This window comes from Meleagris gallopavo, chromosome 7 (genome assembly GCF_905368555.1).
Source record: "Meleagris gallopavo chromosome 7, MGAL_WU_HG_1.1, whole genome shotgun sequence".
Lineage (NCBI taxonomy): Eukaryota > Metazoa > Chordata > Aves > Galliformes > Phasianidae > Meleagris > Meleagris gallopavo.
In genome coordinates this window covers 27546280-27571510 of record NC_139410.1, presented here as the reverse complement: position 1 = coordinate 27571510, position 25231 = coordinate 27546280, and the positions used below count along the sequence as shown (strand labels likewise).

Here is a 25231-nt window from a genome sequence, read left to right as displayed (position 1 = left end):
GTAGTGGTACGTGCTTTGTACTGAGGCGGCGGCCTGTTGTCACTGTGCCAAGTGAGGTAGCTGTGGGCCTGACCCTGCAGGTGTTTCTGAACAGTCATACTGGTTAGTGGAAGACCTACTAAATGGTGTTCAGCTGGCAATATAAACTAGAAAAAGAAAGTGCTTTTTGCCATTTTTAGTAGATGGTCTCTTAAATGATACGGAATGAAACTCGCTGAGTGTAAGAGATGTGGAGTTGAAGCCTTCGTGCTACTCAAGTTTTCTCTCTAAAGGGCAAGATTAGACTTGTTTTTGCTCTGAACTTGCCTGACTTACACAGCAGACAAAGAAACAAGGAGCTGAAGGGCTTCGTGTTCTGGTGTTCGGAACACTGCTGTGAGTTTTGTGTTCTCAGGCTTATGAGAAGGCTGAATAACAGACAGTACAAACAGCTTCTTAAATTCTGCTTCTTTGCTTGCCATCAGCTGTGATGCTCACATTTCTAAGCCTTAGTGCTTCCAGCCTTGTCAGGGTTCTTCTGCATCATATCTTCTTTTTTGCCTTGGTGCTGCTTCTTGACAATCCACTGAAGAAAAGGAATAAATTGTTACTTTCCTGTAATAAAACCTGCCTCATCTTCAGCAGGAAACTTACGATAAATCTTGTACTCATCAAAAGATTTATTGTAGTAACATCCAAAGAAACAGGCCTGCAGGAGTGTTTATATTAGCTGATTCAGAGTTTAATTAAAAACAAAGGACAGAGGAAAAACCCTTCTTAGAAGCATTTTGCTGTTTTACTTTGTGACTGGCCTTTCTGTCAAACAGGTGTCCTCTCTTGCTACTGTCTGTGCAAACCTTACAGTTTAGATTAAAGAACTTCCTATTTAACCATGGCTGTTTTTCACCAGATATGCAGCTTCTATCGATGACATTCTGGAAGAAGAGGAACATTATGCGGATCAGCTGAAGGAGTATCTCTTCTATGCAGAAGCACTACGGTATGTGCAGAAGTATGCAGCTCAAGTGAAGACCATCATGCTTTCCTCTAACATGTTGGTGCTGAGTTTAATTTGATATCCTGTTCTCTAAGCAGCAGCAAATTCGATGCTTCACGTTCCCATCTCTTACTTTGGTTATTCACATTTGATTGCTGTATGGGTGACAGTAAGAATTTAGAACTAAGATGACTAATAGTAAAATGATGGAAATGTTGAAATCTGGCTACTCTAGAAGATAATGCTGTTTATTCCTTTGGTTACAGTGTTTCCTTGGCTTCTCATACAGTGGTGCCCCGGTGTGCTGGGAACTTCAGCTTTTAAATAGGCCAAATAGAGCTGTTACAGCTATTACAAATTTCAGCAGGTTTCAGAGTGTGCTGTATAGCTTTCATCTGCTATACATTATTGTGCAGCTAAATGCTGTGGGGTTTGTTTGTTTGTTTTTTAGACTAGACTTACCAGGACAGTCCTCCTTCCCAAGCATGGATACAGAAGCAAAACTCTTTATGCAGTAAGATTGTACCTAGTGCTGTTATGCTCTTCCTGAGCTGGCTCTGAACTTCTTGGAGAGGTCCAGTAATGTTGTAGAGATTCAAGTGGGTGAGTGATGGCTGCTGTCTGAGAACCCAGAGCACAAGTAGCCCCCCCGGGAGACGATCGTGCATCCGGCAGCGGAGTACGGATGCAGCCTTGTCAGCCCACACAGGACTGGGACTTAGTGCAGGTGGTCAGAGGAAACTCGCCTCTTTTCCAGATGAAAGGCACTGTGTGAATCTTAAAGCACGCTTTCTTGATTTGTTTAAAAAATTAAAATGCCAGGAATTTTATGACTGAGTGGGGCATTGCTGGCGTGACAGGCTCTATCTCCAGATACTTTTTGTCAAGGCTGTGATTTTTCTCAAATGTATTTTGAATAAAATTATTTTACAGTGATGTTCTTAAGTAGGTGTTAGGGCTCGTACTGCTGAGAGTGTCTTGAAATGAGTCTAAAAAGAAGAGTAGAGCAGCAGAATGCTGCTGTACTAAGAGCTTTCTTTGTACTTTGATCCAAGCTTGCTTAACTACAGCGATTGTAATGTTAGGCATTCTGTGATAAGGCTGTTGAGTTTGAGCTAGATAAATAACTGAATGTACTGCCTGCCAAAGAAAGCATTTTGCCATTTGTAGAGTTTAAATGGAGGGAAACGTAGCAAAACAAAGTAATACATGACAGATCTTTCATTACTTTTCAGGGCAGTTTGCAGAAAACATGAATTAATGCAATATGACTTGGAAATGGCAGCACAGGACCTAACATCTAAGAAGCAACAGTGTGAAGAGCTGGCAACAGGAGTGAGTCTTTCCACTTTCTTCTCCAGGATGGGTTATTTTGTTGGATTTGTTGTTGTTGTTGTTTTTTTTTAATAGGGAGAGCCAAATTTCTTAGAATGACATTTAAATGGCACTAACGTGATGGTCTCCATTTATGAGAAGTGGCATCCTATGAGCTGTGGGGCCTCTGAGGTCTAAAAGTAACTTGGTTCTTAGTGATGTAAGCTCTTGGTACCAAACTCTTCTTAATGAGTATTGAGCAAGCAAAGGGTTGCAGGAAATAGGACTTGAGCAAAATAATACAAATAACTCTATCCCTGAGGTCAAAAATGGTAGGATTTGTGACAGGCTTTCTCTGCTTTTTGGAAGGTGGATGTTACTGATATGTGGTGCTAGTTCTGCTTATGTAGAAGATAATGGCTAAAAAAAACCCTACCACTAGTAACATGTATTTATAATACTGAACACGGTGCTGAGTCATCATGAATCTGTTGATGTTCTAGAGAACTCCTTTACGGCTTTTCTTTATTATACAAAATGTAAGACTTAAGTTCTTTCCTACTTCAATTTGGGGAAAAACTGTTCTGGAAACTTCCTAGTATCAGTGGAAACTTGTGTCCAGTCCATAGACAAGCCATTAGAGTCTGTACACACCATTAAATAACATGATGTTCAGACTCCAGAGTTCCTGGGTATAAAAGCTGAGATACAAGTTTCTGTTTAGCTCTGCCTCCTCACTTGTCTCAATCTAATGTGAGCCACCATGCCTCCCATATCTACCTGCCTATGGGACATACAAGAAACACTGTCCCATTTTCTGGTAATTAAGTCCAAAGATGAGCTGAACATGTAGAAAAAGCCCTAATAACTGGTAAAAATCACACTGTCTCACAACCGTGCTCAAGAATGCCAAACCTAGAGTATCTTTGTTTTTTTGTTGTAGACTGTGAGAACGTTCTCCCTGAAAGGGATGACCAGCAAGCTGTTTGGGCAGGAAACCCCTGAGCAAAGGGAAGCCAAGATAAAGGTTCTGGAAGAGCAGATACAGGAAGGGGAAGAACAACTTAAGTCTAAAAATCTGGAAGGCAGGTAAACAGGCTTTATTTTTTCAAAGGAAACAAGGCTTGTCTTAGCAAGTCATTGACTGGATGCTCTTGAAGGTGTTTGCATTTTATAAGTGTTTTTAATATATTTTTGGTGTTTATGAGCTGTCTATAAAAGCTCCTGTCAGCTGCAAGTTGTGAAATAAAGTACAGTACATGCAGTTAGCTTCTGGTCTGGATATATGGCTTATGTAAAACCTGATGACTTTCCCAGTTACTGAGCCCACTCTAATGGCTGACTTGCTTGCTTTCATGTTCAGTTAGTAATATGTTTAGCAGGTGGGCATGTAGATCTGCAGCTGAATAGCCTAAACTCAAAAGATGATTTGCTTCGAATACAGGATCTATTTGGCTTGTGTGTATGGGTCCTAAGCTAATATTCTGCTGCTTTTCGTATGGAGGACAACTGACTCCTGTTTGAAAGAGATTAGAAGTTCTGGCAAGCTGTGTTTGAGTAACTGCTTCTCAATGCTGTAATGAAATTTTCTTCAGGAATGCAAGCATTGAAAAAACAATATATATATATATATCACAATATATATATATATAACAATATATATATATATATATAAATCAGCATTCCTTAAGCAATGTGATTATGTCAAAACATGTTCATCATATAATAGAAGGGGTAAATGTGGTATCTCCTGATATGTTAGGATTAGAGCAGAAAAGATAAGACTAGTTCACGAGCAGTTCAAAACAACAAGACATTCAGTAAATGCAATTTCTTAATCATTTTGACAGAAGTACTGGAAATCTGCTTTTTTAGCTCTGGAAGTAATTTTCAAGTGAATACTTGCCTTGTGTATGTGATCCAGTGCAAATGAAAGCATTGGATTACAGGAATCTACCTCCATTTTAGTTAAGAAGTACTGAAGACATATCACCAAACCAATAAAATTAATTCCTGAAGTGAATTGCCCAAGTCAAATGTTGTACTTTACTGTCTCAAGTCCTGATGGCAAGTGAGTTTTCGCAGTGGAATGACCAAAATTCTGATTTGACAACTGAAAAAGAAAAGTGCAGTGTTGTGCAAACTGAGTGTTAGTATGAAGATATTTAGTCATCCCACCAGAATCAGAAAAAAAGTATATTCTGAATTGTGCTGCTTCGATGGTAGTGATGCTTACTGAATATTTAAAAAAAAAAAAAAAAAATTGTGTGAAATTGCTTCTGCTTCTGATTTAAAATCCATAAGATGTAGATAGAGAATTAAGTAGTAGTGCCAGTTGTAAAATGAGAACTCTGGGATGCATAACAACTAAGAACTTGGTTTGCTGGCTGAAAGACGGAGTGCTCATCATATCTGGAACTGCTCTGCTGTGGGCTCGGAGGAGGGAAGACGAGCTGAGGTTGTAATATATAGACATTAACAGAAATAATGCTTTTAATTCCAGAGACTTTGTGAAAAGTGCCTGGGCAGACATTGAACGGTTTAAAGAGCAGAAGAATCATGATTTGAAGGAGGCGCTTATAAGCTACGCTGTTATGCAGATTAGTATGTGCAAAAAGGTATGTTTGCCTTTACAAAGCCATATGTGTGTTTGTTTGTATACCCAAACTGATGTGTATATCACATTAGCAGAGGATCAGATGCAAACTATCAACGTTGCAGTCACAGAAGGTTGGAAGTCACTAGTGTAAAACCTCCCATGGATTCCATCCTACTCCTTACTCTGAGACATACTGATACACGTAATAGGTAGTGTGGTCCAATATTGGTGTGGTCTCTGTCCTGCTCTTGTGTAAGGTTCTCTGGGGCTTTTTGTTGAATTTTTTGTGGAACAACAAAAAAAAAAATCACACTTGCAAACCAAGTGTATTTCCACCTATTTATTTTCCATTATTTTTTTTTCTTTTTTTCTTTTTAAATTTTAAAAGGGAATTCAAGTTTGGACGAATGCAAAGGAATGCTTCAGCAAGATGTGATTATCTGGAAGTGAATTCCTCCTCCAAGTGCCAGAGAACGGAAGCACAAATGTTGAACACCGTTGTTAAGTTGCTACATGACTTACGTATAAATCATGAAATAAATGAGTTGAGTGAATAGTTTTTCTTTCTGCTGATTGCAATTGTTAATAAAGGACAAAAAGGATATCTTGTTAAATGTTTAGCCCAGGCTGCCACTACTGTGGCATATTTTATATGTGGTAGCAAATAATTCAGGAGTAGGAGTTACTGAAAACTACAACTCTGTACTTGGGCAAAGGTGTAGGGAAAGTTACCCCAGAAAGTATGAACTGAACTGTTCTGTGAGACTTGTGAAACACCACGCTCAATAATGTGTAGATCACTTCCAGATGCCCTTCTCTCAGCCCTTGCTGTTTAGAATTAGTAATGCTCAAGGGTGCTTTGGTTTTATAATAGGACACGCAATTGTGTTCTTGAGGTTTACACCATCAGAGGGACGAAAAACTGAAATACTGTAAGGCATAGAGTTCACATATAAATGCCTTTGCATGCCCACAGAGAAATGTGCTTTTCCAAAGTTCAGGTTAAGCAGTCTTAAGCTCCTGAGATATGTGGAGCTCTCTACAGTAGAGGCGTTGTATAGTTTGATATAATATTCTGCATTTACTGGTTCCCACCTACCTTTTGATATGGGCATTGATTTCATATCGAACTACTTCTTGCAAGTTAAGGAAACTGGTGGTCTATCTGAGCAGCAAAACCAAAGTCAAAGCTGGGTAAGAAACAGATGCAACTTCTGCAACTTCTGTTTGATTGTTTGGAACTTGTTTACAGTAGATGTGGATCTAGTCTATGGTATCTCTTCTTGTAACTGAAGTGGTTTGGCTCTTAAACTGAAATACAAAACCTGGTGCAATTTTCCTAGTACTTAAGAGTAGTGATGTGCAGAATCTGCAATGAACTGAGGTGTCTGTCTGGCTCTTGTAATGATGTTTCTGTGTATAACATGGTATCAATGGTATAACATGGTTTGTAGTTACAGGTACTTGCATTAAGTGTTTCCAGTTATGAAAAACACTTAGCACTGTTTAATATTGGGCTTTTCCTACATTCCTAAGGTTCCTGAAGTCTTGTGGAATTCATTACACTTGATTGCTAATCCTCCAGGAAGCTTTGTAATATTCTGTTGGAAAGTGTATTTATTTTCTCTGGGTTGTAACACTACTCAGATCTTTTTTAAGAGATACTCCGGGAAGTCTTTAAAAGCTGTTTTGATAAATTATCAATAACGTGGTTACTTGACATGTTCCATGTCACTTCTGTCTCCATAGCATTTCTTTTCTGTAAAACCATTGTAAAGCTCTGGTGTACGCTACAGCTCCAAAGTCGGAAGTAAGAAGCTGGTTGCTTTGATGTATGTTAGCTTTTTCAAAGCTTTTGACAGTGTCACTTCTGGGAGGTGACGTTGGGCAGAAGGAGGTCTCTCTGTTTGATACTTAGGAGGAGAAGTGTTGTTCCATTCAGAGGATTGCGATACCCAGTTCTGATACAGGTTGAAGGACTCTTACATTCCAAACCAAGAAGTTGCACACTTGACGTGTTCAGTAAGCCTTCTAAAGGAGTGGTGCCTTAATACAATACCATGAGGCGCTAGGTAGGTATTTTTCATGCACTTTGATTTTTGGTAAATTTTTCTGGTGCCTCTTTCCATATTTCACTTGCTGTACAGCTTACTAAATGTATTCGTATGCCTTTTTTTTCCTTGCTAGTTGTACTAAATTTAAGAAGGGAACAACAGTTCTTGTAAGTTTTGTGCCAAATAAGCTAAATAAAATTGCTCTTTGATATTTTTGTTATGCTGTTTTTGTAAAAATGCTGTCTTTGCAGTGCTGACAAATGTTGCTTAATTTCTTGAATTTGGTTCTTGGCCATCTTAGCTCTCAGACAGTATCCAAAATTCGGTTTGAAAGAAGAGAAGTAAATCTTGCACAACTAGTTGATTTGCCTTTTAGGTGAAGAACATGGCACTGAAGTGTGAAATTATCTGCTTGTTATATGCCACTTTGAGCCCTGCTTTGCTTTTGCCCAAACAGGCCTAACTATGTGAGTTTCATACATCTCGTCTGGGTGAGAGAAGCTGCATTTCAAAAGGGTTTGTGCTGTTTGACACAACTTGGGTGAAAGCTGAGTTAAGCGTAATTTGAACTAGCTTTATACCTTTTACTTCTGCTGTTTCCAGACAAGCATTGCTTGCAGTCTGTATACTTGTGGATTTTAGCAAACAGTGAGGGTTTCTTCCCCTTTCTTATGTTTTTAGCTCTTTAAGGGGGAAAATCATCTAGTTAATGGCTGTTTCCATGTGGTTAATGAAGTTCACAAGACAAACGTGAACCGTGCATCTTCTCAGTAGCAGAGCAGACTTATCTTCTGTAACTCAAGCCATTGCTTGGCTAGATTCCTTCTGTTATCCAGTAAATGTAAAGAAAGGGTGAGAGGCCTTAGAATAATAGCAGTTAGGTAGATTAACTTAATCTCACCAAAATGCTCATTTATAAAACTGCTTACCTGTGTGAATAATCTGACTTACTGCTGGAGCTGTCACTTATGTCACAGGCAGGCATCACCATTGGTTGTGCTGACCATGACCTTCTCACCAACTGCAGGACCTTGGTGTGGCTGTGTTTTCCTGTTCCTGAAATGTAGGGAGGGTAAGAGAAGCTGCGAGGTAAGAAATTTTTCTGATTGGTCATGTATTTTTAAATGTTGTGCTATTTAAACTTCTGACATCTTGACCAAAGCAGAGTTACTCTAACAGCTCTGTGTGGACATTGATTTGGTAGGTGCAGAGCAAACCTTTGCATTGCCACGAAGAGGTGATACAGCAAAGCTCAGCTAGGAGAGGCCTTGCTTTCCCATATGCCTTTCCCTACCACCCAAATTCTCTCATGCATCTGGAGCTGGAGCAGGGCATTTAGAGCTAGTGCTTGGGGAAGCTTCTCCTGCATGTATGCATGCATATGTACACATATGTACACATGTACATAAACACAGCTTTGGGTCCAACTGAAGGCAGCAGGCTGCTGTATTGAATGCCTCCTGACTTTGGTAGCCCAGAGTATCAAGCTCCTGCTTAAGTGAAGGGTCATCGTTCTTCTTGGCATCTGAACCTGTGATGTGCAGGAGGGGAAAACAGTGCTGTATTGCCCTTGTTTTGAGGTGGTGATGGTAGGGAAATCGTGAGTGAGATGGAAACGGGAGATAAGAATCTCAAGAGCTTTCAAAGATTGAAATGGAGTGTCTCTGCTGATAATGATAGTGTCTAGGCCAGAATTAAACATGGCAGTAACTGAGATCTCAAAGCTGAGTGGAACACCAGTAGTGGCGCAGTGTTCGTGTTGAGCTCAGACTGATTTACTTTTTGGTATGACACTATGGATCAGTGTGATCTTGGTGTTGTTGTTTCTCATAGAAAGAACATTAGCCTCATTAAGGTTGGAAAAGACCTCTAAGGTCGAGTCCAACCCATCGACCGTGCCCACTGACCACGTCCCTCAGGGCCACATCTCCATGGTCCCTGAACACCTCCAGGGATGGTGACTCCCACACCTCCCTGGGCAGCCTGTGCCACTGCGTCACCGCTCTTTCTGAGAAGAAATTTTCCCTAATATCCAACCTGTTTGGCTTTGCTTGTATGTTGTTCCTGAACAGATGAGATAAGAGAAGAAGCTACTGTCTTCGAAAGCCCATCATAATCTTTACAAAAACTCTGATCCTGCAAAAACCATTGTAATCAGACATAGGCTGGGGACACAGAGCCCATGTGCCATATACCACAGGCATCCCACAAGCTGCCATGAGTGAATACCTTATTTGTCTGCAACAAGTGCTTTCTGCTAGCAGTCGGCATCCTGATGACAATAAAACCAATTCTACTTCAGCTCAGAAAGCAGCTGCAAGCAGATGGGGGAGATGAAAGGCGAGTTTGTGTGGCAAGCCTATGTGGGATACTGTGGTGCTAACGGTGTCATCGGGAGGAAAACGCTACCCCATCGCCCTCTGGTGGGTCTCCAGCACGGCATTAGGGGGCCGCTCCGTGCCATTGCTGCAGCCCTGCTGGGCTGGTTGGAATGGTTGAGGTCATTCGTTGCTGCGGGTTGTGATGCAGCAGCTTCAGAAGCTCGCGGGCAGGTTTTGCAGCAGGCTGACTGAGCTGGATGTACGGCACAGGTTTCTGAGCTGGTGGGACGGCCTTCTTGTTTAATAACTGCCTGGAGGAGGTGCGGGCTGCGTGGTTGGCGGTATGGCTGTGATTGTTGGTGCTGTCTGCGCTCCTCTCGGAGGGGTGGGAAAACTCCCCCTGCCCAGTGCTGCTAGAAGCAACGTGCCTCTGGTGGCAGCTTTGAAACTCTCCGGTGATAGAAGCCAAATCTTCCATTGGCTGTTCCAGAGGCCAAGAGCGACGCTTTTTTTCCAGCCTCATTTGCCTGCTTTCTCTTCCAAGCAAAGTCACTCTGCTCTGTGGATGGTGCTGCTCATGTAGGGGCAGCTGTGGCACCAGTGCTATTCTGTGACACAACCTGAGCTCTACAGACACCAGAACCAATTTGACACGATCTGTTTCTACGACTGTCTTGATTGGCACTGATCTCTTTTAATTATGTATCAACTAGTGTTTACCCGGGGTTTACTTTCACACTGACGAGCCTATAATAATCCCATCTCTCAAATGAGATAGGTGAAATATTACTCTTCTTTTTTTTTCTTTCCTAGTCTCATGGGTTGTCTCCTGAAATTCAAGCGTTTGCTGAAATCAACATCAGTGACTCAGAGGTTCCTCATGCTGGGTGATCTTTGGGGCTTGAGGAAAAGCTGCAGGGATCTGCATGTGTGCTAATGTGAGGAGCTGATCCCTGGTGCACCTGACTGAGGAGATATCACCTCTGCGTGCAGCAGATGACACACAGCTGTGGTTGAGCAAAGGCCGCGTGCATAGTGTGATGTGATTTAAGCATCCTCATAGGATGAAATGAAGAGGATGACTTAGAGTTTGCATATCCTTGTATAGATATCCTTGTATAGTTTACACGTTGTTACACGTCAAATAGAGCTGAAGTGCTTAATTAACCTGTAAACCATGTAAAGAATCAGGAACATTTATTAGGAAAGGGCTTCGTTTATGGACAAGCATTCGACCTAGGAAGGCAAAATATCAGAGGAGATGAAGGGAATCTAAAATCCTTCCTCAGGTGCACAGGGCAAGTAGGTGCGAATGGTTTCTGGCAGTGCCCTTTCCAGACACACAACCCACCCCACAGCTCTTGCTGGGAGGAACCACAGAGGAGCTCCAGGTGTGGCTGTGCTGTGCCTTTGAGTTTCTCCTCCCGCTGAGCCCTGTGCCTGTGGAAGGGGCTGTCCCAGTGTCTTCCTAAGCCATCAGCATTTGACAGAGGAGCACATTAAGGCAGCTGGCAGCCAAGTGAACTGACTGTTAATGGGGCTGATCCCTGTGCCTCAGCTGCCTTTTGGTCTAGTTTTCAGAGGCAGAACAGAATGTTTTTGAATATGAGGTGTTTGACTTCTTCATTACCAACAGCTCTCCTATTCCTGTGATATGCTGGGAATGCTTTTGTTTTTTGTGTCCTTACAAAGTTTGTTCTCACTGCTAATGCTGCTGGCCTTCCTTGCTTCTTCATAGGTAATTAATCATTCCTAGCCTCTTTATTTGTATTTTCTATTCCTTCTACCTCCACAATGTTTCACCTCTTCCCATTTCTCTAAGCCAGGAGCAGGGATTGTAACAGACATTCCCTTTTCCAGTTTCAGGGTCCTTAAAATATTCCCAAGCAATTGCTGGTAATCGTTTTCATTACGTTCAAATCCTGTCTTCTGCCTGATTTGGTCACTGCTATATTTAGCTTCAAAATGCTAAATGTAGTGCTTAGCTGGGTTACTTTCTGTTTCCTTTTAACAAGCGCACATGACAATTTGGTGGCTGCTCCACTTCATGCTACTTCTAAATTTAAAAATATTTCCTTTAGACACCCTATATAGGACCTTCTGTGCTGGCTTAAACAAGAATGCATCTCTGCAGCTCCTGGAAGTGTGCAGCGTTTGTTTTGGTGTTGTTTCTGTGATCAACATCAGACACAGCAGCTGTGGCACAGGCTGCCCAGGGAGGTGGTGAGTCACCATCCCTGGAGGTGTTCAGGAAAAGGGTGGATGTGGCACTGGGGGACATGGCCTCGAGCAGGCACGGGCTGGCATTTGGGCTAGATGATCTTAAAGGTCTTTCTAACCTTAATGATTCTATGATTCCTGAAAGACCAAGTGGCAAGTCTTCTCCTGCTCAGTTGTGCAATCTCCCTGTTGCTGTGCCAGCATTTATCTTCCAGCCCGCTGCCTCGTGGCAGCACGGTGGCCAGCATTGGCTACTTGCAGTCCTGCCTTGGTTAGGAGATGAGGAGGAGATAGGTGCGTTGCAGCAGGTAGGAGGTGCAGCTCCATTGCTGGCTGCATGGTTGTGAAATGTTGTTTGTCTCAGCAGCTGCTCTGGATCCAGCAAATGGAAAAACAAACTGTTGTGTGGCTGTGTCTGAACTTTTCATGCAGATGTTAGATTGCCACAATCTGGGGAAAGAGGAAAGAAAATGAAGTGCTGGTAAAATAAAGCTGCTTGTCCCTTGGGCCAGCATGTACCAAGGTGATTCCTTCACATCAGAGTGTTTGGAGGTGCTCTTATTTAGAAGCATAACCTCTTGTTATCTTCTGCAAAGAGGTGATCAAACCCAGAGGTCACAGGAGAAGGGGATTTGGAGCTGTTTCTGTGCAGCTTCCCTACGTCTGCCCAACGGTGTGGGGTGTGAAATGGATTCAGTCACAGTAAGAGCATTGGGGAGCTGAGCGGTGGCTCTGGAGATGTCCCTGCTTGTGTTTGGGGAGGTAATTACGTCTTGGATCTAGTCTGCCCTAAATAAGGAACAGAAGCCATAGTAGGTCATTGTGGTTCTGCTTTTGAAGATTTTGGTCCCCTTTTTGGCTATGAAAATCAGAAATTGGGACTCTGACAGATCCTTCTTGGGAGTGGTCCAGAAATATCTGCTTTGCTCTTCTCTGGAAAAGGGAATCCCTGTCTTAAAGATGTTTCTTTGTCTCGCTTTTCCTCTAAAAGAGAAGTAAGTGCAGGTCCACATACTGCTGCTCTCTGTGCTCAAGGCACAGGATGCTGAACCCAGAGGCACAGAGAGCCCAGCACAGTATGTCAAGGTGGGAACCATTCCTTTGCTTCCTAATGAGATCAGTGCAGATTCATAGAGCTCTCTGCAAAAGAAGAGTTAACTCAAACCGTGCATGCAGAACAGCTGTTGATCCACAAATGAATGTGTTCCAACAGGAACAGTAAGTCTTGTCTGTACCTGTGCTTGCTGGAGCCCGATCCCAGCAGCACCAGCTACAATTCCCACCTATCTTCACTCAGTGCTGCTGCACTCGGAGTGTTGTCTGCCCGTGGACTGCAGTCTGAGGGCAGCACCCATGCCATGCACAGGGATGGCAGTGGAGAAAGTGACAGACTGTGTGGTTCTGCAGTGCTCCCACCTTTGTGGTAGCTGGATTCCAAGCTGGTTCCATGGGGCAGGAGCTCCTGTGACAGGGACAGCATGATGGACAACCGGGCTTTGAAAGAAATGGGAAACAGTGGCAAAAGTCTTCTAATGCATGTTCCTTATAAGCCCTACCTTGCACAATGATGTGTTGTCCCTGCTGTAACTGCGAGAACAAAAAGCTTTGGCTCAAGACTTTCCTGCTGAGCAGCGTCTTTGAGGGACAAGCTGATTTCCATTTGCAAACCCAAAGTGTTAAAACAATAGAAATCTTTTTTTTTTTTTTTTTTTTTTTTTTGCATACGACTGGCCTGTCAGAGAGACAGATCTTGGCCACTCTGCTTGCATCTTCATCCAGATTGCTTCAGCTTGAAGCGCGCAGCGTTGGAGCTGTGCTGCTGTATGCAGCTCCAGATGCAGAGCAGCACTGAAGCTGCCCTCAAAGGCTTTTTTTGGACCTCATGCGTGGCCCGGGACCGTCTCTGACAGGAACTCTGTGAGCAGAGCCCCAGCTTGTACCTTCTGTTTGGGGGAAAAAAAAAATGCCCCAGGGCAGAGGCAGCCCTTCACTGTGTGAGCTCCTTCCGGGCTGCCTGGAGGTGCTCCTTCCCTCTTCCTTCAGCAGCATCAGCTAAGCCCTTATTTTCTTCATTTTTATTTCTTTTTTTCCTTCAGATTACTTTATCTTTTTTCCTTGCAACACATATGTTCCTGTTATTTCTATCACATTTCAGAGCAGCTGGAGGAGTTCAGCTGCAGGCGTTTTCCTGCCACCCTCCCCACGGCACTGAAACGGTGCAGGTGATCATAAGCCTGAAATTTGGATGGAGCAGGTCTAATGGCAGCCATGTGGCATGATGGGTGCCAATGGCTACTTGTGGCCTACCATAAGGTTGGGCTGCTTAGGGTGGAGGAATTAAATTGTTGTGGAAAGATGAGGAAGAGCTGGTTAGCCTGAGGCTGCTGGTGCTTTCAGGAAGAGGAAGAGGCTGTTCAGGTTTCCCTGCTATAGGAAATAAGATGAAGGCAAATTCCCTCTTCTGCTTGGTCGGGGGCTGCACCAGCAGATCTGACATTGAGGCTTTGGAGCGTGTCCAGAGAAGGGCAATGGAGCTGTGAGGGGTTGGGAGCACAGTATTATGGGGGAGCAGCTGAGGGAACTGGGATGGTTCAGTCTGGAGAAGAGGAGGCTCAGGGGATGCCTTATGGCTCTCTACAACTCCCTGAAAGGAGGCTGTGGTGAGGTAAGGTCAGCTTCTTCTCCCAGCCATAGAATGAGAGGTAATGGCCTCAGGTTGTGCCGGGGAGGTTCAGGTTGGATATTAGGAAATAATTTTTCTCAGAAAGAGTGGTGATGCAGTAGAACAGGCTGCCCAGGGAAGCGATGGAATAGATGTTGTGCTGAATTACATGGTCTAGAGCAGTCACGTGCATGGGGTGATAGTTAGATTAGATGATCCTAGTGGTCTTTCCACTCTTTATGATTCTATTTCTTTAGGGTCAGTCTGATGTGACATTGAGTGGTCTCTGAAACTGTTTGACTTTTCTATTTTAGCTTCAGAGGATGTGTTCTTACAGCTCCAAACTATTATGAGAACATCTTTCACAGGCCTTTGCCTTGAAGCTGCAGCACTTTACGTGCTTATGATCAGCCCTCCTGTGGTGAAGGCACAGCAACATCCTCTTTCTGCTTCGGCCACCCCATCTGCTGGCTTGCATTCAGTCTTCTGGGTACTGTCCTGCTCCCTGATCTTCTCTTTCTTTCTTCTTCTTGTGATTCAAGAAACTTTTGTATTTACTGTATATAATTTACTTTAATAACACAGTCAATTTAAGAGAAAAACAGTGTTTTGAGCTTACCTTGTATGCTACTCCTCTGCCCTCCTAAATGATGTTATTTCTCTATGACTCTGTGGCACTGAATTTGACCTATTTCTATTGCTTTTTAAGGACACTGATTTCAACACGAAATGCTCACCAGCATTAAGATTACTCATTACAATGTACAGCTATAGCACGGGATATTTTAATTCTTGACAGCTTCAGTTTTGTAAACTTTTTGGTAAGCTGTGTGGAAAAAGCCTTTAGCACATAAGTGGGATGAACTTCAAATAGATGCATTTCCCAGACAGGAACTGGTCTGTAAAATATTGCCACTTTGCATGTGGTCAGGAATAAGACTGGCTACTGTATCTTTAATTATATGTGCTAAAGCGAGTTGATAAAAAATGGCCAAGCTGACAAAACGAAAGTATCCTTGATCTACATCTAAATATAAAGTTTCTCAAAGGAAGTCGTAGTTTTTTGTGATGCTTTTGTATTCCAATAACTGGCATAGATTTCAGCCCCCCAGCTTACATTGACTGTTGATGATAAAGAGATTTGATAACATGTTAGCTTTTAATAAAGGTCTTCTTTTCCCCAGAGATGCATGTATTTCAGGTCACCTTCTTAGGTTTGCCCTTCTGTACTTAATAAAAGATTCAGTATCTCTAGCCTTTATTTATTTTAGCCAATTTGCAAAGTTAGCATCTAGATCCTTCAGTGCAGTACTTTATTGGTATATATTCTCTCCATGTCCATTCTGAGAACTGAGAACCAGCTCTGTGTTGCAGGCACTCAGGGAGTGGTTTTCTTTCATCTGCTTGTCTGGTTTGGTGTGCGCACACCCAGCCAGCACACAAGTCCTGTTCCCTTTACAAAGAAACATGGTTTTATTTATTACAAGTCATTTTGCTCGTACATTCAACTTTTAAATTATCCTTGGCATTAAACCCTCATCTGCTTTGCAGATGGAAGACAGTACTTACCAAACAGTCTTTATTGTCTGGGGTATCCCCAGCCCACAGTCAAACCATTTTGATGTCCTTCTGATCACTTTCATCTTGATGTTGTCCCTGAGGCTCAGTTGGGCGCTCTGGATTTCCCAGGCAGGCAGTAATCAGCATGTTCTCTGCAAGCTGGGATGAGCAGAAATGGGGCTCTTCTCTTGAGCTGGTTGGAAGTCATGTATGGTTTGAAAATCTTATCACTGCTGTTAGCTGAAACTAATCAGTTGTTGCTACATCACTAGCCCTAATGGTGGGGAAAAAACAAAAAAACAAAAAAACAAACCCAACTGCTGCTCCTAATGAGATCATCTGCAGAAAGACCATATCCTTCCTTACCAGCTGGATCCATGGAGAGGAGCAGAGGAGGGACCTCTTTCCAGGTATGAAATTCAATACATTAGAATTTCAAAAGTCAAGTTTTTCTTAATGTGCACATGTGATGCCATGTTTATTCCTGGTAATTGCTGGTCTTCTGACTTTAGCCAAAAATTTGTTTAAAACACAAGACAAAACTGCTGATGTATCTCTGATGTGACCTAGAACTCTTGGCTCTTCTTCTAGGATCCCCCCTTCAAGTTCAGCTCTTCATTGGTACTACCTGAAATGTATAATTATTCGGAAGTCTGATGGCTGGTGCCATTAGTAATTACTATTCATTAGTAAGTAGATTTGACTGGCAAGTTTGTTTTGGATAAGACTTTACAGTGAAGACCTTCACCCTTCTCTTCACAGATGCTGTCACTGCTGTCCTCATTTGTCACTGTTCATCATTGGCTTAAACAAGATGCACAAAAACAGCTGGAAGCACCTCGTTGATACACACAGGCTCTGTTTTCAGATCTATCCTCCATTCTTTCCACAGTGGCCAAGTAGGTCCAGCCAGTCCTCAGCTGACTGGGGTGAATGGTGTCCCAAAAAAATAAGCATTCCTTGTGATATGGGGGATAGCAGTGGGGTGGGTTTGCAGTCTCCTGCCTCTGACCTTGCTCCAGTAGGAGCACGGTGGCTGGTTGGCACAAGGCTGCATGTCCTTCTTGTTTGGCTAAAGAACAGCTCTGGAGAGACAGATCACAGCTGAAAAGAGCCTGAGGGGAACAGCAGTGTATGGTGTCAGACAAGCTGCAGTGCTTGCAGAATCATGAACTTCAAGGTGTCTCATATACTTAGGTTGGTAGCCCATTTTCTTTGAGTCCCTTTGCTTCAGCATCAATGCTTTGAATGAACCACAACATATTTTTATTTCTTGTGCATTTTTTTCACTCAGTTTTGACTATTCCACTTTTAGTTTGATACTCCAGGCAGTGTCCTTTTATTCTACAATATGACATAGGAAGAAGTTCCTGATCAACCTGCACCAGACATTACTTTATGCACTTTTATTCTGTCTCTCTTGTTTTTCTCTGAAGATAAGAGTCCTAATCTTTTCCATCTTTTGTGAATTGCCATGCCCTTGATCCTATGTTTGTTGCTCTTTGAATCTTTTGGAGTTCCCAGTTTCCTTGAGATGGCTGGTTCACAGACCTATGTCAAGTCGCTCCATCTTTTCATTGTTCTTTGTCTCCAGTGAAGGGAGGGTAACTCTGATGTTTTTGATTATGAGACTGCAAAACCTTAAATGACTCTTTTAAAACAAAAAAATTAAGTTCCCCATGATTGTTGTGTTGAGCAATTAACAGAGCAAACGAACCAGTAATTTTTAAGGACTATTTACTTCACCAGTTCAAGAATCTCTTTGGTGCATCTGTGCCCTCCTCCTTTTCCTCCTCTTCACTACCAAATGACATCTTTCTACTGGCTTTCATAGACTCACGTTTCCATGCTCTCTTGGCCTTCCCTGTTGGTTCAAGTAATGCACCAAAACCTCCAATTTAACACAATAACTTTATCCTTGTTTCTGGGAATGTATTTCATGGACTTCATTGCCTTCAGCAATATTCATGTAATCTCCAAACAGCTTGTTTTGGTTTGTTTTCCAGTTTTAACTCCAAGTGCCTGGTTAATAAATATCTACTCCATTATCACTGCAGTGCGGTGCTTTACTACTGAAATGAAAGTGATAATGCACAGGTATCCCACCTGCTCTTTCAATCTTTGAGTTTTGATTTTAGTTGGGTAAATATGAGACTCATGAGGGGATGTGTATCTGAATTTCAAATGCAGTGATTACTTTGCATGAACTCTCAGTATATGTTCGCTGGTGTGATGCAGCCTACAACACTTGAAAGTAAACCAAGAGTATTGGCACAAAGAGGGTATAAGGTAGCTGGCCTATCGTTTCTTATTCTATGCTGGGCAAGGCTTTAACTAAAGGTTCAGCTAATGCTTTCTTTTGAATTTGATCCACCATAATGCTTCAAACTAAAGAAGTCAGCTGAAGTGGGACACTGGGTAAAGATTAAGATGAATTAAGTAAGGGTGCGACATTAAATTGCCCACCAAATCCCTGTATGGATGCTCTTCCTTGAAGACCTAAAATATCCAGTTTCCTCTACTTTTTATTCTGAAAGGCTTAATCCTAAAATATTTATGCTGGGAGCTTAAGACCTTCTTGCTCTCCCATCTTCGGTTAATTCAACTTAAATGCCTTAGCTAGACAGCAGATCTAAGGTAAGAGCAGATGGATTCCTGCTCTGCTTTTAGTTTGTTTTAAGGCAGAGAAATTGATTCTCTAACTTCTGCCTCATTGTGTCATTTGAACAATTCGTGTTAGGAAGAGTACTACATTATCGTGTATGCTTTTTCTGTCTATTAGGCATCTCAGCACAGAACATTAAACATCCTCTTTCCTTTTAATCTGGAGATTTATAATGTTAATTTTACAGGAATGCCATGTGGGACCAAGTCAGATATACTACAGATATCTGAATGTCTTGTCTACACAGAATGTCTACACAAAACCATCCTGACTAACACTGACTTGCTGTCTTTCTGTTTCCAGACAGATATATCTCATATCAGACCATTACTTTTCATTTTTTCTGGAATTTTTGTAACCTCTTCAGATCAAGTTCGTAAAATAAACGAGCAAGTCAAGTCAGGCATTAAAAACCAATCTGCTGTGAAGACTTCAAGGCTTCGGGAATAGTGTTCTTTTTTAATGAGATTTAGGGGCAGAAAAGATTTTGAAGATGAAGAAAAGAGCTAGGTGACTTTCCTTTGGATCAAATTTTCTTTTTGTTTTGCAGGCATTGGATGCACAGGTACACTCAGACATATATATAATTACATTTCTCTGTATTAGTTAATGTTTGGACAAGCATACCATACCACTGTGTGACTGGTTACTATTGATTCCTGATCTGCCAGCAATATAGGGCAGTGCAGACTCACCCAATCGAGTCAGGCTTCCATGGGATCATGGACTGAAAGCCTGTTGTAAGACAGAAGAAAAAAAAAAAAAGGAGATGAGAAGATTAAAACACAAATTCAATGAGGGATGTTGAAATAAAGAGGAGCAATTTACAGATAATATGAGTTGATATTCACACAATGGACTCATTTAATTTTCAGCATTGAGTATTTGTGCTAGTTAAATCCCTGGTGAGATATTTGAATTGAAAAACTGGATGGAAGATTCTCAAGCTTTTACTAGCAATTGGTTCCAGACGACAGCTCATGTTGAAACCTCAGGTGTACATCTAGGCTCTTCTGAAGCACTGTTCATTATAACACTTGTACAAACTAACATTAACTAGGGCTACAGCAGATTGAGGGGGAGAGAAATTGAAGAAGGCATTTGGTTTTATTTCTGCTTTAGCATCTGATAGCTTCACGTAATTAAATGGGATATTTGCAGTTCTTCCCCAGTTGCATTTGTTTGAAAGAGTAGGACTCTTTCTTTAAGCACTGGGATAGGCTCCCCAGGGAGGGTTGAGTCCCCATTCCTGAATGTGTTTAAAAACCAAATATGTTGAGTCTTACTTCTTTGCTTTAAATACAACAGTCTTCTTCGTATTATACTGTTAATTACTAAACAAAATTTTTGAAAAGCAGGTTCTAATTGATGCATCCTTGGAGAAAGGCTTGTGCTCACCCTGCATAAAGCTGTAATTGCTGCATGCCTTTTAAAAGGAGGTTTTTGTGATGAACTTCCTGACTCAGACTTAATGAAATTCTAAAGATATTTTTTATTTTTTGACAGGTATAAATGAATACAATCACCAAATTAATTGTCTTTGAAGGGAAAAAAAAATCAAGCTGCGTATGTGTACAGCTTCCTTCACTTTCTAAAACTCTATGTTTGGAAACTTAAAAGCTTTATAAAGCCTGGAGGAATCCCGGGTGTATAGACAGACTGGAAGGAACAATCCCTGAAAGTAGCTATGCAGAGAAGGACCTGGGGGTCCTGGTGGATGAAAAACTTAAGATGAGCCAGCAGTGTGCTCTCGCAGCTCGGAAAGCAAATGGTATCCTGGGCTCCATCAGAAAAGCGGTGGCCAGTAAGGACAGGGAGGTGATTGTCCCTCTCTACTCTGCCCTTGTGAGGCCCCATCTGGAGTACTGTGTCCAAGTCTGGAGCCTCCCATACAAGAAAGACAGGGAGCTGTTGGAGAAGGTCCAGAGGAGAGCCACAAAGATGATCAAGGAACTGGAGCACCTCCCCTATGAAGACAGGCTGAGGGAGCTGGGCTTGTTCAGCCTGGAGAAAAGAAGGCTGTGGAGTGACCTGATTGCAGCCTTTCAGTGCCTAAAGGGAGCCTATAAACAGGAGGGGAGTCAACTCTTTACAAGGATAGATAATGGCAGGTGATAATGGCAGGATAGATAATGGTGAGGTGCTGGAACAGACTGCTTAGACAGGCTGTGGATGCCCTGTCCCTAGAGGTGTTCAAGGCCAGGTTGGATGGGGCACTGGGCAGCCTGGTCTAGTATTAAATGGGGAGGTTGTGGCAGGGGGGTTGGAGATTCATGATCCTTGAGATCCCTTCCAACACAAGCCATTCCAAGATTCATTAGTAGAGGCTTAGACTAGGTGATGTCCAAAGGCCCCTTCCACCCTTTACAATTCTGTCTGTGATTCTGTGATTATTCAGCAAGCAGGTTAATAACACTTCTTGTACTTATGTAGAACTAAACAACTGCATGAGCTGTAGCCACATTTTATTAACTCCTTCCTTTGTTCATGCAGAGTCTGTGCAATTATTTTGAAATATACTTACTGCATAAAGTCAGGGCAGATCTTCAAACTAGGTCTTCATGTCATCGACTCTTTCTTAATGCAGTTTATTACACCATAACTAAATGGCACCATCTATGACCTCCACAGGGCTGCAGAATCTTATTAAGGTACATCGTTAAAAGGAACTAGAAGCCCTACATGAAATAATTTAGCATTGCTCACTCAGCAGGCAGATGCATCCTCATCCTAACAGGACTCAACAAAGGGTGTAAGCCCTGTGGTGTGGACAGGGCGATCCTGTAGGACAACCTAGGAACAACTAAGCCTGTGGCAAAACACTTTGGGCTGTTGCTGATTGAGTGAGTCACAAAGCTAAGCCTAGTGAAGCTGGTAAATTTCACCCAATAGAGCTTATGTGGATTTTGGCTTTGATCCAGCAGAGCACTTAAGCACATGCTTAATTATAAGCAAGTGACATCAAGCAATTTAGTTAAGCACGTGTTTAAGCGTGGCGTTGGGCTAAAGACTTTATTTAGAGAAACATGGGAGTGTTTGTAAGCTCCAGAAGAGAATGAAGCTGAAGGCCTCATAAGGAACCACAGCACAAAGTTGTGGAGGTGTGGACGCTTCAGGTGCAGAGCTGTTCCAAGGAACCTGAAGAGATTTGGTCTCCAGCAGTTCCCCATGTCGTTTGGAGTCAGGGAGAGCACCATGATCACAGAGATGACAGTCTGTTGATTTTGGATTTCCGGTTGGACACCGAGGCATCCCATGGCTGCTGTCCCTTCACATGCACTGCTGGCTGGGTCCCAGTGGGCATGCAGGCTGGGGGAATCATAGGACTGTAAAAGACCTCTGTGATCACACAGTCAAACCACCAGGCCATCCCCATCACATCCTTCAGTGCCACATCTCCACGGTTCTTGAACACCTCCAGGGATGGTGACTCCCCCACCTCCCTGTGCAGCCTGTGCCACTGCATCACCACTCTTTCTGAGAATAAATGTTTCCTAACATCCAACCTGAACTTCCCCCGCATATCTTAATGCCTACTGCTGTTACTCAGGAGGAGAGGCCAACCCTCACCTTGCCACAGCCTCCTTTCAGGGAGGTGGACAGTGATAAGGTCTCCCTTGAGCCTCCTCTTCTCTAGACTGAACAATCCCAGTTCCCTCAGATGTGTTCTCCAGATCCTTCACAGCTCCACAGCCCTTCTCTGGACACAATCCAGGGCCCCAACGTCCTTCTTGTAGCGAGAGGCCCAACACAGAACACAGCACTCGAGGCGCGGGCCCACCAGTGCCCACTACAGCCACGGCGAAGCCTCGCACGGTTGGAGCTGAGGGCTGCGTGAGGAGCCGCCGCACAGAGCCGTGCAGGTGCAGACGCTTTGGGTGCGGAGCTGTTCTGAGGAACGGCTGCACGTCAGGGAGATGCGGCCTCTGCTCGTTCCCCAGATCGTTTGGGGTTGTGGCGGACACGGCGATCGCGGAGGCTCGGGACTTCCGGCCGCTGCCCCTTCGCGCACGTTGCCGGCTGCGTCCCAGCGGGGGAACAGCAGCGTGGTTCCCTCCAGCATCGCCGTACCGTCTCCGCCGGCACCGACGACAGCTCTTCTCCACGCACCTCGAGCGGGAAGGAAACGGAGGATGGAAGCGAAGAGCGGGAGCGCGGCGCGCAGCCCGCCCTCGCTGCCCGCGCCCCGCTCGTGGACGCGCTCCCGCCCGCTGACCCGCGCGTAACCCTGCGAGCGCTCCGCTCGGCGCGGCTCCGCTCCTCGCCCCGCCGGTCCTCCGGGCGCTTTCCCATGGTGCACCGCGGCGCGGCGGCGCTCTGGCCGCGCTGTCGCTGTCACCGCCAGCAGGAGGCTGAGGGCCGCCGGAGCAGGAAGAAGCCGCCGCCGCCAACTTCCTCTCGGCCTCCCCTCCCCCCCGCCGCCGCCGCCGCCGCCGCCGCTGCCGCCTCCCCTCCCCCGCGCCCCGCCATGCCCGGGGCCGCGGCACGGCCGCTCTGAGCCGCCCCGCGCCGCCGCCGCGTCCCGGCCCGCCTTCTCCTCGCAGCTCCGCGGCCGGTAAGTGCCGGCGAGGGGCAGCGGGAGCCGCGCGGCTCCGAGAGGGCCCGCCCGCCGTGCCGGGGGCGCACCGGGGAGGAGGGAGGATTGGGGAGCGGCGCCTCGCGGCTCGTTCTCGGCGCGGCGCTCCCGCCTAGGCCGCGCCCGGCGCCGGAGAGGCCGTTCCGAGGAGGGAGGCGGCGGGAGCCGGGCCCGGGCCTGCGGGAGCGCACGGCCGCGACGGGGCCGCCCAGGAGGGGTCGGAGCCGACGCGTCGCGCCGGGAGCGCCGTGCGGCCGCTGACAGGCGGACAAAGGGCCGCGGGCGGACGGACGGGCGGGCCGCGTTCCTCCGTTGTGCCGGGGCCCATTGTTCGCCGTGCGAGCGGGGAAGCCGCCGAGTTGCGACGGGGCTCCCGGCGAGCGCCGGCCCCCGCGCACGGCCCTCCCTGCCCCGTGCCTGCAGCCCTCCTCGGCGCCGAGCGCGGAGCCGCCTTTCCTCGGCGGCTCGTAAGAAGGGCAGGCGTTCGCGTTGCAAGCGTAAATCGCCGCTCAGATCGCCTCATTTTCGTAAGCTGCTGGGTGCCGCTCAGAGGTGTTTTTGCGCAAGGATGGGATAAATGTGCGGAGCCCGGCGACGGCAGCTGTGGGTTTGCAATGGAAGCCTACCTGGAGCGTGACCTCCCTTTGCGTGTGCACGTGTGACATCCCGGCTCGGGGAGCTGCTGGTGGGAGAGAGCTTTCCTTTCTCTCCAGCGGCACCGTGACCTCTGGGACCAGCAGATCGTAGAGCAGCACGGTCTTCTCGCAAACGGGATCTCGGTGGCTTTGTTTGCTGTAGTTGCCCACAGATGACAGGCGGGCTGTGCGTGCTGGCTAGCAGCATGTACCTGGGCCTGCCCTGCTTCAACATCTCAGAGTGCCCAGATCATGTTTCGCTCCTGTAAGTGATACAGCTTTCGCTCCGCGTGCGTTTGGGAGGAGAAGAGGTGGAAAAAGAGTGCTAACCTACATTATCATCTGCAGGCATTCTTAATGCTGTTCTCAAAACCAAACTATGTACATTAATGGCCAAAAGCAGACTTAAAATCTGTCCTGCCAGGAGGAAACATGACGTACCTCCAGGCAGTGCTAGTTCTCCAGCATCCGGCCTCAGCGTGCTCCTGGTGACAGCTGTCAGCTGCAGAACAGAACGGCGGCGGTGCAGGGCAGCCCCCAGCTCTGCAGTCAATGTCTCTGGGCACCGCTGGTTCTCAGTGCGTGGGGTTCAGTCAGGCCCATCACAGAAGCAGCCTTGCTCTTGTTGCAGTGATTGAGGAAGTTAAAATTTTAATTAATTCTTCACTTGCACCATTTCCCTGAAAACAGTTCTTGTTGTCCTCATGGTGAATATTCAGCAGAACGTACACGTGTGTTCAGTTTCCAGAAATATTTTCTTTGTCGTTGTTTCTGCATGCCTGCAAGCTCCTCATCCCCAAATATACGTGTGCTTAGTGAGCTCATAGAGCTGAGTAAAGCTGAAAAAGATGAGGCTGGCCTCTTGTACTTAGCTCTCATCTACTTGTTCTGTCTTCACTCCTGGGTCTAAGGCCTGACTTAACAGATGGCTATGTAATGTGCACCTTAGTTATTGTCCTTCATGTGTTCAGTTTCTGCCATATTGAAAACATACTGTATTGATGAAAAATCCCTAACATAATGGATTATGCAATCAAATCATAAGTAGGTAAGTCACTGCTTGAAGATCAGTATGATTAAAAAAAAATTGTCTGGAAGAAAAACTACTCCAAATGTTCCAAGTTACATTGCAGGCTAAATTGCTCACCTGAAAGAAGCTTTTATAGCATTATGTGGTGGTTTTTGTGCTCTGTTCAGTGTGTAGGTGATACTATGGTTGAAGGCTCTGTGGAGCATGCATATGATGTAGAGAATTAGTGTGATGAAACCGCAGAGGCTGGAAATGTGTACTTCCAGTTGTGAACGTCTGTGTACCAGTAATGTTCCAGCTGAGTTATGTGAGTGTTTAGAATTTATATCTCCAGAGAAATACGATAATGCTACATCTGAAACAGCCTCGCTCACTTCTAGCTGGGGTCCTTGCACTACAGGTTTAATGATGTCAATTTGGGAACAGTCAAGTTCAGGATATTAGTTGGTAGCTTATTGATCTAGGTAAAATATTTTTAAATTTACTGAGGAGGAGGGAAGGCTTGTTCTGTGGTGCAGAGCGGGGTTGTACCTGCTGCTGGAAGTTAGTGATGTGTTTAGTGATGCCCTTGTGAAAAGTGTGGCTGTGCTGCTGTCCCACTGCAGATATTTCCAGTGGA

At 44.7% G+C, this 25231-nt stretch overlaps 2 protein-coding genes and 1 long non-coding RNA gene across 5 annotated transcripts in view; 2 read left to right on the top strand and 1 right to left on the bottom strand.

Annotated features, from left to right (window-relative positions):
* Positions 1-7154, top strand: part of SNX4 (sorting nexin 4) — a 31384-nt gene extending 24230 nt beyond the window's left edge. Inside the window, exons 10-14 of the mRNA XM_085228309.1 lie at positions 890-979; positions 2212-2311; positions 3234-3379; positions 4794-4908; positions 5278-7154. Coding sequence (XP_085084435.1) covers positions 890-979; positions 2212-2311; positions 3234-3379; positions 4794-4908; positions 5278-5325 — 499 coding nt within the window. The 3' untranslated portion in view covers positions 5326-7154. The remainder of the gene's footprint in view (positions 1-889; positions 980-2211; positions 2312-3233; positions 3380-4793; positions 4909-5277) is intronic.
* Positions 7155-15202: 8048 nt separating this feature from the next.
* On the bottom strand, positions 15203-23676 carry LOC146544014 (uncharacterized). The gene is made up of 2 exons (XR_014884439.1): positions 23574-23676; positions 15203-19106 (listed from the first exon to the last, which is right to left on the bottom strand). It is a non-coding gene; the product is annotated as an uncharacterized LOC146544014 (long non-coding RNA).
* Positions 22798-25231, top strand: part of ZNF148 (zinc finger protein 148) — a 38024-nt gene continuing 35590 nt past the window's right edge. The window contains exon 1 of one of the 3 annotated variants that reach the window (XM_085228304.1): positions 22798-22926. Coding sequence is in view for 1 of the 3 variants with exons in the window: in XM_085228301.1 (XP_085084427.1) it covers positions 23756-23847 (92 nt within the window). In the remaining 2 variants the exon portion in view is untranslated. Of the gene's footprint in view, positions 22927-23720; positions 23848-25231 lie in introns of those variants that run through there. The other 2 variants (XM_085228302.1, XM_085228301.1) reach the window with 2 other exon arrangements.